This window comes from Bidens hawaiensis, unplaced genomic scaffold, assembly GCF_021521415.1.
Source record: "Bidens hawaiensis isolate Kalapana, Puna unplaced genomic scaffold, B.hawaiensis_p1.1 tig00006061_1, whole genome shotgun sequence".
Classification (NCBI taxonomy): Eukaryota; Viridiplantae; Streptophyta; class Magnoliopsida; order Asterales; family Asteraceae; genus Bidens; species Bidens hawaiensis.
This window is the reverse complement of record NW_027491400.1, coordinates 841,625-854,500: the sequence shown is the minus strand read 5'-3', so window position 1 is coordinate 854,500 and position 12,876 is coordinate 841,625. Positions and strand designations below refer to the sequence as shown.

At 38.1% G+C, this 12,876-nt stretch overlaps 1 protein-coding gene across 1 annotated transcript; it reads left to right on the top strand.

Annotated features, from left to right (window-relative positions):
* Positions 1–6,309: 6,309 nt before the first annotated feature.
* LOC143631364 (uncharacterized) lies at positions 6,310–11,086 on the top strand. The gene is made up of 2 exons (XM_077100152.1): positions 6,310–6,810; positions 9,722–11,086. The coding sequence occupies exons 1-2, from the start codon at positions 6,310–6,312 to the stop codon at positions 10,916–10,918; spliced, it is 1,698 nt and encodes a 565-aa protein (XP_076956267.1). The 3' UTR covers positions 10,919–11,086.
* The last annotated feature ends 1,790 nt before the right edge of the window (positions 11,087–12,876 follow it).

Here is a 12,876-nt window from a genome sequence, read left to right as displayed (position 1 = left end):
GTTTTGTAACACCATAACAATATATTTTTATTATATGTATAATATGATTGATTAATGTAAAGCCGACCAATGATAAAGTTTAATGTTTGATACATTGAATAGTCATAACAAATAAATTATAATTTTAATAATTTGATTCCTTCCATAAAATCCTATATCTATTTGTAATTTGCTTTATATCATATCCATGTCTCCTTGTGCTTCTTTCATTTCCCCTCCTGAGTGACATGTTATTTTGTTGGGATACATGTAGAATATACATGTGCTAACAATAAACAAAAAATTGTATTTCTTAGTGATATTTCTTTAATTTAATATCAGCTTAATTCAACATATATTTTATATTCAATGATAGATGATTACACTTATATGTATACTAAAAAGTAAAACTCTAGTATCCATTATTTTGGTGAAGTTACACCATGAATCATTTCTTTATTGTGATTTTGTTTTAAGTTAGTTTCTATAAATAATTACAATGTTAGCCTCTTCGGCCTAGGCCACAAAGAGATGTCTTTGTTTCGGGCCAACAATATTGTTGGTGTTGTCTTCGACGTCTTAACTGGAATAAAGATTAAAGAAAGAATGGGAGGTCCAAGTGTTGGTGACTCATAACTAAAGACGAAGTCAAGAACTTTTTCTTATGAGTTAAGTATTTTTCTTGGCTTATTACCATACGACAAAATTGTCGGGTCAAGTTATAAAAATGCAATATCATAACAAAGCTACATTGCCAGCATTCAATAAAATTAGGGGTGCAAACGAGCCGAGCTGCTTGCGAGCTACTTGAGATCGGCACGAGAAAAAACTCGATCGAGTCGAGCTTAAACGAGCATGAGCCCGAGCTCGAGCCTAAAATGAAGCTCGTTTAATAAACGAGCCCGAGCTCGAGCCTAAAATAAAGCTCGTTTAATAAACGAGCCTGAGATTCACTTATCGAGCTGAGCCCGAGCCGAGCTCGAGCTTGAAAAACTACGAAACGAGCCGAGCTTGAGCTCGAGTTCCGTATAAGTTAAACAAGCCGAGCTCGAGTCTGGTCGAGCTCAAGCTCGGCTCGGCTCGTTTGCACCCCTAAATAAAATACAAAGTCATTTGAAAAAAAATACATATAATAATTGTTTCTACGAATTTTCATGTTTTGAAAACTATTCATAAATTTTCCGTCTCGACTATAAAAAATAACTAGTTTTCAATATCACAAATGTGTTCATAATTCATATAAGTTTCACACGTCCGGTTACGCAAATCTATCTTCACATGCTAATTGGGTATATGGATGAGCTCGATACCGATACCGAAAATACCGATCCCGTAAATCGCGAATTCTTGGTACCGGTATCGAAAATATTCGGTTCGGTACCAGTACGGTACCGTGATAGAACCGGTACCGAAGGTAAAAATTCGGGAAATACCGGTACCGTACCGTGCCGTACCGGTACTGTACCGATCCCGAAACTCAAAACTTTGATACCGATTCGGTACCGACGGTACCAAATCAGTACCGGTACGATACTGGTACCGAGTTTGTTCATCCCTAATTGGGTCATTATTTAATTGAATACGTGGGCCTTTTTGATTCATTGTGTGGGCCATTCAACATTTAGGCCTTCTTTTATTCATGATTTGGGTCACTCTACACCTTTTGTGTCACAAAGTGTATGAATTTTTTAGTTAATGTTAATTTTGTGAAAAAATTAATATATATGATCTAAACACATAGTGTTTAAGCCAGTGACATACTTTCGAATAAAAATAACTTGTAAGTTATATTATTTACTCATTTCACATAACAAAATATAAACTAATCGTCGTATAAGAGCATTGACAATGAAATTATGTATCCCCATTCATTAAAATTTAACTAATATTTATATTCATCCCTATTATTATTATTATTATTTTGAATATCTAAGAATTTATATAATAATAAAAGTGGGAGATTTGTGCTTTGTACATGATGCTTCATAAATGTTTTATGCATTGGTGGTTTATACACTATGTTAATGATGTTGCAAGTTGGTTGTGATTGGACCTTCATTTCCACCATTTTTCTATCCTTTTTAACATCTGGTTTCTGTCGTCACGTGTTTTCACTTTTCTCTTTCACCACTTCCTTCCACGCACGCATATCAACCAGAGCTCATCTTCGTCTTCACCGCCATCTTCTACATCTCTCCTTCAACTACTGTTGCTCGGTTCACTTGCGAAACCATAGGTAGCGTTGGTGGCAGTGGTTCTGTAGTCATCGGCTGTTGTTGCCGGGTTACATTTAGGTGGCGGTGGTCTGGTGGCTGCTAAGGCCTCGCCTCTTGAGGCAAGAAAACCCTAATCGATCCGGCCACGTCGTGGGTTGTCGCCATAGACAATGAAGGTCAACCCAATTAAGGTAAATAAATCTTTCTTTGTTGGTTAAATTGTTGATTATTATTATTCAAATATTGTTGTATCTATAAACGATTACTGATTTAGGGTCGAAATTGGCAAAGTTATGACTGCATGTTAGTGTAGTTGATGCTTAGAAGGTGTATTGTGCATTAGGGGTTGTAATGGTACGTTTAGTCATGTTGATGTGATGATTCACTCTATAATATATTCACATCTGTATTGTGCTATGATGCTCGCCTGAGCCTTCTATTATGAAACCTACAATATATTCACATCTGATATTCACCCTAATTTGATGACTTTTGACTTTTAAATGGCTAACAGTCAAATAGATGGAGGCAATGATGATCCAAAGATATCGTTTTGACGTGACTATTTATTTGCAGCTACATTGACTTAGCATTTCTGAGCAGTCTAAAACTATTGGATTACTTTTTAAGCTTTACTAATAGTATTTATTGTGGAACAGGTTACTGTGATGTTTTAGTCTAATTCATTTACAACAGTATTATTGGAGGTAAACATCCTTCAATTATGCCTATTTAATTGTTGTTATCATGTAGGTGTATTTACAGTTAGTTTTGTGTTACTTTAGTTGGTGTTTGTTGTAGAATAGGTTACTGCAAGTACTTTTTTGGAGTTTTTTCTTTTCTTTTTACTTTAATTTAGTAACAACAAAGTCATTATAACCATTTTGCTGCTGAAATTATTTAAGTGTTCTTACTATTACTTTGGTCTTAGTTTTGTTTCAGTAACATACAGAACCAAATGGCAACGTATTTATGCTTATGGTGTCTTTTGCCATATGTCATAAACGTTTTTTGGAGTTAATTGCAACTCATTCACAATACATTTCTTCTTACGACACAAATTTAACTAATTAACATTTTAGTATTTAGAGTTAAAATATTTGTATATGCCTTTAGCTTATAACTTTTTCGAATCTGGTGTTCTTATTGATTAACATTTTAGTATTAACGTTTAAAATTTCTGTATTTCCACTTAGCTTGGCTTTTTAATAGGCTCATCTTGGGTTGTTGCAGTTTGTTTCTACAGATGAGGATTGTTGACTTGGTGATGTCCACTTTTTATATGTTGACACAACTATGAGTGTGGTTTTCTTCAAAGAGGTCATGGCGGATACGCTGCGCGCAAGCTGTTTTGATATGGTCAATTTACACAAAACAATGACCTAAAGACACTAAATCATGTTGTAAAATGCAGGTTAACTTCCCATGTAATGCAATCTCAATGCGTAAGCTCCAATCTTATACTTTTGGATTGTAACAATATACTAAATTAATGTCTGAGTTAAATTATTTGAAGTGTTTTCAATGGTTGACTTGGATTACTTTGACCTATAAAAATGTTAAAATAACTTGGAAGTGTTGTTCAATATGACTTGGGTTGAGTCAGATTACGTTAACTTAAAATGTCATCAAAGTGACACTCTTCGATCTCCAATTACTTTGACCTATAAAAAATGTCATCAACGCGACACACTCCGGTCTCCAAACTGTTACCATCTCCAAACTGTTACCACCATACCTGCCGCATCGCGGTGGGTCAAACAACTAGTTTATTCCTAAATTTGTTAATGATTTTGCTAGAGCCTCATAATCATATAAGTAATATTTTTGAAAGATTCTGACTTAAGGTGTGCTTTGAGAGGTGGTCCAATAGGACTGGTCAAGAAATGAAAGTCGAGGCCTAGCAATAATGTACACATTTATGAAGAGAAAGTGAAGGGGACACACACACAAAAAAAAGATATCAACAACATTCAACACATATGCATAAGTTGTAGCTACTTCTTATAAAACCTTCTCACTCAATACTAAGGCATGGCATCATATATACATCTACATTTTCGTAATACTTTTCTCAAGAAGATAGAGGGATGATCCATTAGCTAATGCATACTTTTCGCTATAACGTTGGCGAGCCTTGATAAAGTGTGAAACTCAACTTGTCCTAACTTGTTGCACAGGTTACGAATAACATCCACCTTAAGCATCACTCCGCCAATGTAGCACTCTTCATATTCACTAATTTTTAGTTTCTTAAATATTTCTCAAATCATGTGTACCCTTGGCTTTCATCTCTATCTCTTCACATATATTGGTTAGTGTTTGCCTCTTTCTTTGAATATCTAATGTCCATTTCTTCAATATACTGTCAATATTCGCAATCTCCGACTCCAACATGATTACGTCACTAATCTCGGTCACATCCTGAATGCTCAACAAGGTTGGAAATACCTCAAACAAATCTTTACAGAATGGGTACAAAATCTTGTGCCGGGTCGCATATAGTGTTTTCTTCCAAGGTTCAATTTGTTGAACAATCATGTCTTTCAACTCAACTTCCATTTTTTCAATCTTAGACTATATGTAGGATGTAAGCCTTATATACTCCTTAAGCAACTTATCATCAAATTCTTTATGACCATATACTTTGAAGATTGTTTCCACAAATAGTTCATATGTGGCTTACTGAAAGTTTTACTACATTCTTCAACAAAACTATGTGTAAATCCGCCAGCAGCGACACCGCCTTGTAAGGCCCTGATCCCGGAGCCCTTACTTTGGCGTTGGATTTACTCATAAACAAAGTTCTAAATATCATAGTTAATTAAAACTTTTCGCGAAGTAGATAAATGTCAACCATTCATTACACGAGTCTTAAAATTTAAGTTCAAACATCGTTAACTAAGTCTTCAGATGACAGCTTCTTTATTCTTCTGCCATATATCCCTCTTCAAGCAAGCTGTCTCATCCTACTCACCTGCGTGCATACTAAAATTCTGCTACGCTGAGTGAGTTATAATCAGGCAACATACATTACATTCACATACTTACTTATACGTATACGAAGATACCTATTACTTACTTAACCTGCTTCTACTGCATTCATACATACATACATACACAAACATTCATACTTTACACTTTCATTCTTTCATACTTTCTTTCATTCATACATTCTTTCATTCATACTTTCATATTTTATCTTACTTTACATACACACTTATACTTTTTAAAGAGCATTACGCTCTACTTCCTCGAGTATTATTAGGGCCCGGTTCCCATTCTGCCTCGGATATTATTAGGGTCTGGTTCCCTTCTTCCTCGAGTATAATTAGGGCACGGTTCCCTTCTGCCTAGGATATTATTATGGTCTGGTTCCCTTCTTCCTCGAGTATTATTAGGGTCTGGTTCCATTCTTTCCATGCAACCATACCATAGCATACCTTTCTTTATACTCATAATTATAAACTTTCATACATACTCTTAATCTTTTCTATGACATACATATATCATTCATACATCATATAAATAAAATAATCACATGTCATACACTTACCGGGTAAAACCCAAGCCTTGTCGGTAACAAGTGACGATACGGTAAGTCGATGCGAATTCGATTGGTTCGGGTTACGAGTGTTATTTTACCAGAACTAAAACCAATATAAAAAAAATAATAAAATCGAGGTGGACCAATGGGGTGGCGTCAGCCGGTAAAACTCGGGTGTTGGTAAAACCCGATCGTTGTTGATCCCGAGCATTGAGGCAATGAGTCTACGCAAATCCGGTTGGTTTATTTTCACATCCGTGACAGTACCAGAACTAAAACAAACAAAATCAGCATCCTGTCGATATTCTTTACGTTTGTTACGGTACTAGAACTAAAACAAAACGTGTTGAGTCTACTTCAATTCGGTCGGTTTCCTTCATGTTGGTTACAGTATCAGAACTAAAACAAAACAAAACTTACATTCAATCGGTTTTCGTTTCGTTACCTCTGTTATGAACTAAAACCAAAACAAACCAAAAAATACCAATACTCCGCAAAGTTGCCCCACAAATATAAATCCCCAAACTCCACCTTATTCCTTCATTCTTCTTCATTCACACAATCCCCATGGATCCGTACGCTGCCGCACAAGCTCAACCACAAGCCTACCCACCACCACAAGATCCATACGCCGGCTACACCCAACAACCACCATACGACCAATCACACCTCCAATACGACCCATCACAACAACATTACGCCGCTTATTACCCACCATACGACCAATCTCAATACCCTAACCCTAACCCTAATTACCCAGACCATAATTACCCTGAACAACAACAAGCTGCCGTTGTTCAATCACAACAACAACCGCAGCCGGAAACTGAACACGGTGCGATTCATCCACCCGGTGTTTCAGTTGCTCCGGTGTCAACTGACCCTAATAATTATTATTACCAGACGACGGATCCTAATTATTATTATCATCACCAGCAGCAGTATGATCCGACTGTGGTGGCTCATCAGCCGCAGCCGCAGCAGTGGCAGCCGACTGAGTATTCGGTTGCTTCGTACCCGCCGCCTGCTCCGGTTTCGAACCCGCCTCCCGCCCCTGCTTCCGCTCCGGTAATTGTTTTTTATTGTTTGATTGGTAATTTGGGTATTTGGGAATTAGGGTTTTGGGAATTGGGTATTTGTTTGATTGAATTGAGGGGTTTCGGGTTAGATGAAAATGTAGAGTGATTGTGGTGAGAAATATTAGGGATGAGCTCGGTACCGGTTAGTAAAAGTCGGTAAAATATTAGTACCGTACCGATCCGGAGACCTAAAAGCGGGTATCGAAGATAACCGGTATGGTACTATTTGCTCATTTTTAGTGAGAATGGTAGCTTTGTCTTAGTGTCATTTGTATAGTTTTAGTTAGTGTTGTATAATTTACATTAATGATGCTTGATTGCTTGTAACGCTAGGAGGATGAGTTTACAAAATCATAAGTGTTGCTTGAAGAATTTGAATAAGATAAGCAGTTTAAAAATTAGGGATTATCTGGTAATTGTTCGTATATTTAAATTTTTGGTTTCGTTTAGCTGCTTTTTTTCTGTATTTTCAAGTTTTAATATGATCTTATATAGGCAGAAAATGGGGATTAAAGTTGGTCTTTTTATTAAACGTTAAAAGATTAAGTCATTATAATCAACTTTTATGCTTATCCAAACATCGATTTAAAGGGTGGGTATTTGGAGTTTTTGACTTATGAATGCATGCTTCTAGAAAAGAATTTTGTAAACATGTACTGTTAATTTTAAGTAGTTTTTGGCGTGTCTTAATGGTAGGTAGAATGGACTGAACAATGTAGAAAAGTCCATTTTTTCTATTTGATTGATTTTCAGTTTCTGGGGCTGGGGTGTTTTCTCCTGTAATGGAATGAAAGAAATATATATCATAAAAAATATAAAACCGGTGAATAATTCTATTTATTTATTTATTTTGATTTAGTTAATACCTAAAAAATGTCTGAATTGTCACTATCTTTTAATATCTAAGAGAAATCTTCAGGTTAAGTTCATAATTTATTTAATAACATTTAAGGACATTCGTGTCTTGATTTACTACTTAAATATAATTCAAATGTATATTAGTGCATGCCAAACAACACACGTAAACAATCTTGTTAATTTTTGTGGAGCAACCAAATATGTAATTGGTCCATTTCATCATCTTAGAATCACTTTATGGAGAAACCTTCATATCAGTTAAAAATAGTTCTCTAAATTATAAAGGAATAGTATAAATCCAAGAAGTCAAGAACTATTCCTTTATAATCTGTGAAATCTGGTGCACGAGGTTTCCATATGCACGGGGTCCTGGGGGTGTTGGACCAACTTTCATATCAGATAAATCCAAGAACTATTCCTTTGTAATATGTTATGTATAAAGGAGTAGTTCTCTAAAGAGATTATAGAGGGGGCACCTTCGTATCAGCCCGAGCATTGGCGAATAATTCTCACAAGCTCGAGCTTGAGTTCAAAACCAGTCTTTGGAATGACTTTGGTTTATGCTTGAATGAACTTTACTTCTGCTTAAAAGTTGTTTTTCCCATCTGCAGAAGTGATTAGCCACAAGATCTCGGTTTTATTGAAGATTTGCAGGTTTTGACTTTTGACAATTGGAAATGGTACATGATATTTTTCATTTGTAGAATAGTTCAAGGGAAGTGAAGATATGGCTTTTCAGCTTTTGTACACACTAGCAGAGCCATAAAAATCTATAAATGGGTTAAAACTTATGAATTATTTATGGCTTTTCTTATGAGAGAAGTGAAATTGTTTAACTTATGTTTATATAATAAAATGTATAAACACCTTTATCAACTATTAAAACTGATGGCCTCAGAACCTTAAAGCAACAATGAAACGAAAAACTCAACAGCATCCCGTTCCAATTCAGCGTATTCATTACAGCTAAATATAGGTGGCAATATCGACCCATTTACTTATCAGTGGGTCGAACCAAGCTATGTCATATGTGTTATCTAAACGGGTGAAACGGGTTTAATCATAAAGATATCTGTTTCATCTGTTGCCCAACTCGCTCATTTTGCCGCCTCTACTGCTGTGTGGCCTTGTTAGTCGCATGTGCCATCCAGCCAGGGGCAGTCATTTAAGGATCTTTACCGTAAGGGGTTTCATTGGAAAACTATGACTTTCTCACAGCTTCTTGCAGCAGTTTCTTTTTTGACGAGAGGCGAATCTTGATTTCATGCAATTTTTACGAGTTGCTTCTTAGTTCTTCAAAACATCGGGCGTAGAAATGTGAATATTATAGCTTTATGGTAATGACAGAAATTACTTTTTACTCCAGCCTTACCTTGAAAGCGATACGGTTTGACTTTCAAGGTAGTGATACTACATTTCAACTTCAAAATTGATATGATCTTATAACTGCATCAAACTTTCTAACAGCTAACAAGTACCACATGAAACTTAATAAGTTTCATGTCATTCCCGCTAAAGAACAAATCTTTTTGCATTTGAAATGTAGTTTGCTTGACTTCAAAAGTCAATGCTCTCTAGCTTAACAGAAGGCGTCTGCATTAATGCAAACGACTCGATTCTAAAGCCCAAATCTACCGTTTAGAACTGGATAGTAAGTTTTCTTTTTTTTTTCTCTGCTGGCGTTTGCTAATAACAAAAGCAGGATACCTCTTGCCAAACTGGTCACATGACTCACATAGTCACTTAATTCACTGATAGAAGATGAAAAGTTTGAAATAATTGTATACTATCTTTAACTTTTAAGTTTTAACTTAACTCAGAAGTTGTTGGGCTAGTTGCCTTATATGTATATTTGGGCTTGGGGTGTTACAACTCTTGTGTTCATGCTATTAATAATTGTTGTGCTTGAGACATATGATCTCTTCGTGAATATTTTACCTTTATACCGTTGCTGGAGTTTCTTTTTTTACACCCATATCTTATTGTTTCCTCGCATGCGTAAGTTGTATATGCTTAAATTCTTTATGATGTATTGTTTGCAGAGTGTGCAAGGTGGTCAGTTTGGCACTTCTGGCCGAGGCGGTGGTCGAGGAGGTGGTCGTGGCGGCGGCCGAGGCGGTGGTCGAGGAGGAGGAGGCAGAGGTGGAGGTGGAGGCGGAGGCCGAGGCTCAAGAGGTGGTGGTTCATCTTTCTCTGGACGTGGCGGCGGTCGTGGTGGTGGAGGGCGTAGTGGTGGAGGACGTGGCGGGAGTAGGATCAAGACTGAGCCAAAACCTCAGTTTCTGGCATGGTGTGAACTTTGTCGAGTCGATTGCAACACTCACGAGGTTCTTGAAAATCATAAGAATGGGAAAAAACATAAAAAGAACATGGAAATACAGGAAGAGTTGCAGAGACTTGCAGGCAAAACACAAATGCCTATGCCTGCTGCAGTTGACAGACCAGAACTCAAATTTGAAAATCAAATCGTGCAGGCTTTAGAACATGGGAACGGGCTAAAGAGAAAAATGAGAGAAGATGAGCGGATATCTGTTGAGCCCGTACCGTTTATTTGTGAACTTTGTGAAGTGAAATGTGAATCGGCTGCTGTTTTCGATAGCCATTTGAAAGGCAGAAAACACATATTTAATGCTCAGCGGTTTCAGGAGCAACAAACTCAAGCTGCAATTGGACAAGCGGCTTTACAGGCACTTTATCCAGCACTAGAAGCTGCATTGTATCCTGCACTTCTTCAAGCACTTGCTCAGAATGCTTCCTCCTCTCTAGGTCTTGGAGGACCAGCACTCGATCAACAGGCGCTTCTTCGATTGCTGCAACCGCATTTACCTCCAAATGGGCCTGCGTTTTTCCCACATGGCCCTGCATCGACATTTGGACCGCCTCTAGCTTTGCGACCCCAGGGTCCGAACCTGGTTGTAACCCAAGGAGCAGTTGGAAACCAAGTCGGGATTGGGTCAAAGACCGTAGATCAAGTGGAGCCCGATAGCAAGAAAAGCAAGACTGAGGATCAAGCGGAGCCTGAAAGCAAGACTGAAGATCAAGCAGAGCCCGAGAGCAAGACTGAAGATCAAGCGGAAGCTGAGCCCGAAAGCAAGATTGAAGATGAGCCCGAAAGCAAGACTGAAGATGAGCCCGAGAGCAAGACTGAAGATGAAGTGGAGCCTGAAAGCGAGGCTGAAGATCAAGTGGAGCCTGAGACTGAGAGCAAGACCGAAGAGGCAGTGGAACCGAAGGAGTGAGAGAATGTTTTTTTGTTTTGCTTGTGGGGTTTTGGATCTGAGCAGTTTAAGGATTTAATATTGGGGTGTTGTTTTTATGGCTAAGTGTATGTCACAAATTGAATGATGATGCTATAGTCTTGAATTTGAACCTGAGTACTTTTGACAATTTTTAGTACTTATATTTCTATTTACTAGATTTGTTTTTATAAAATATTATTGCTGTCTATGCACATAGATGCATTATGCTTCTACCCCAAAATGTTTTGTTGCTATTTATACCAAGTTTTGATAGTTTTAACAGCATAAAAGAAACCCTTTTTGCTAATAATGGAATCGCATCTTGCATCCCCGTCTATCCATAGCCGACTGTCACACTCTTTCGTTGCCAACATCAATCTCCATTTGTTGGAACCATCGTCGACTCCACCATTTTCTAATAAGAATTCCCTCTTTGACAATGGCATGTTTGTGTGCATGTTGGTTTAGTCAATGTCATGATATGGTTTTGATCATTTTATATTCTAACATTTTCCCATACACGATGATTAGATTTAAAAAAAAGAAGAAAAGATCACTTTCATAACTCATGGTCCGAGTCAATATTTGAAGAGGTAGGTCCCAGCAGAGGTGGTTAGGACCCGCAAGACTTCCTTAAAAGGAGACGTCTGCGCAGTTGAACACGCAAGACTCCTTAAACGGACGTCTGCGCAGTTGAACCCGCAGACTTCACCATAGGGACGTCTGCGCCGCGACCTACCAAACCCGCAGGACCCACCACGCTCAGAGTTGTGACGACCTCACATGCGGTACGCAAGCTGGTCCCGCAGGAAATGCCTCCCTATGGTTTCCAAGTATCCGCCTGTTCCCGCAGGTGCGGATACCCGCCATTAGGGACTGGCCACCCGCGCAGCATGGCTACACGCATAAGGCTCAGACTCATAATAATTCAGTAGTCACCTGAAGAAGGAATGAGCAAAGCCGGGAACATTCCCGCATAAAGGCGGGAGGGGGAAAACTCCCGCCTAAATGAGCCAGTCCGTATAATAATGGAGGATCTTTTGTGTGATATCTGACGAGGTATGGACAAAAGATCTGACCAACGATACGACAGCTCACTGACAGCAGCATGGCAGACAACACGCCACAGCACTGTGACCAATAGCCGCCGCCTGCTCACCAACTCATGCCATACCACGTGCCTAGCCTGTAGTTGGTGGAAAAGGAAAAGTGAACAGCACGCCTGGTCACTGTCAGCCGCTACCTATCCACCAATTACCAGCAGAGCACGTGCGTAGGCCACAGTTGGCAGAGTAGTAGGCCGGCTAAACCTCCTTGGAAACCCACCTTCGGCTATAAAAGACATCAAATGGTATTATCATTTCATCATCTAATATCTTGTATAATTTACCTGATAACTGCTCTAGTATTATTAATATACTTTTATATTCAAAGAGTAATATAGACTGATTCTCACGCCGGAGGGTGGTCACAAGGAGGAACCCCCCCCCCCCCTTTCTTAGTGACGAGCTCACGGTGTCTGTTTTGCAGGTTATCGGAAGAACCATCTTGCCGGAAATAACCCCTCGTGGGAAACGTCTATCTAACCCTCAGGTTACTCGTAATCTGTCGGGGTTCGACTGGTGTTTCTTCAATATTAGTCGACGATTTTGTGAGTTTTCAAATCATCTAGAGAACTTTGCGAAATCGATTTTGGGTATTTGCATTTGAATATGTCAATATGATATGACTATTGCTTGAAGCTTTGAAACTATATGTAATATGTATGTTACTATGTTTACCCACAGTACACAAACCTGAAGCTTATTACAAAAAAACACTGTTAAATAACATTAAAGAACTATTATTTAAGATTATATATTATACTACAAGATAAACTTAATATAGTGAATAACTTATGTTTCCCACCCTTTCAAATGCATAAAATGAGTACTTGAGTATAGTATTAACTTGTCACC

Coding starts and splice junctions, on each gene's coding strand:
- LOC143631364 (XM_077100152.1), top strand. CDS start 6,310: ATGGATCCGTACGCTGCCGCACAAGCTCAACCACAAGCCTACCCACCA. Junction 6,811..9,721: donor CCGCCCCTGCTTCCGCTCCG/GTAATTGTTTTT, acceptor TATTGTTTGCAG/AGTGTGCAAGGTGGTCAGTT.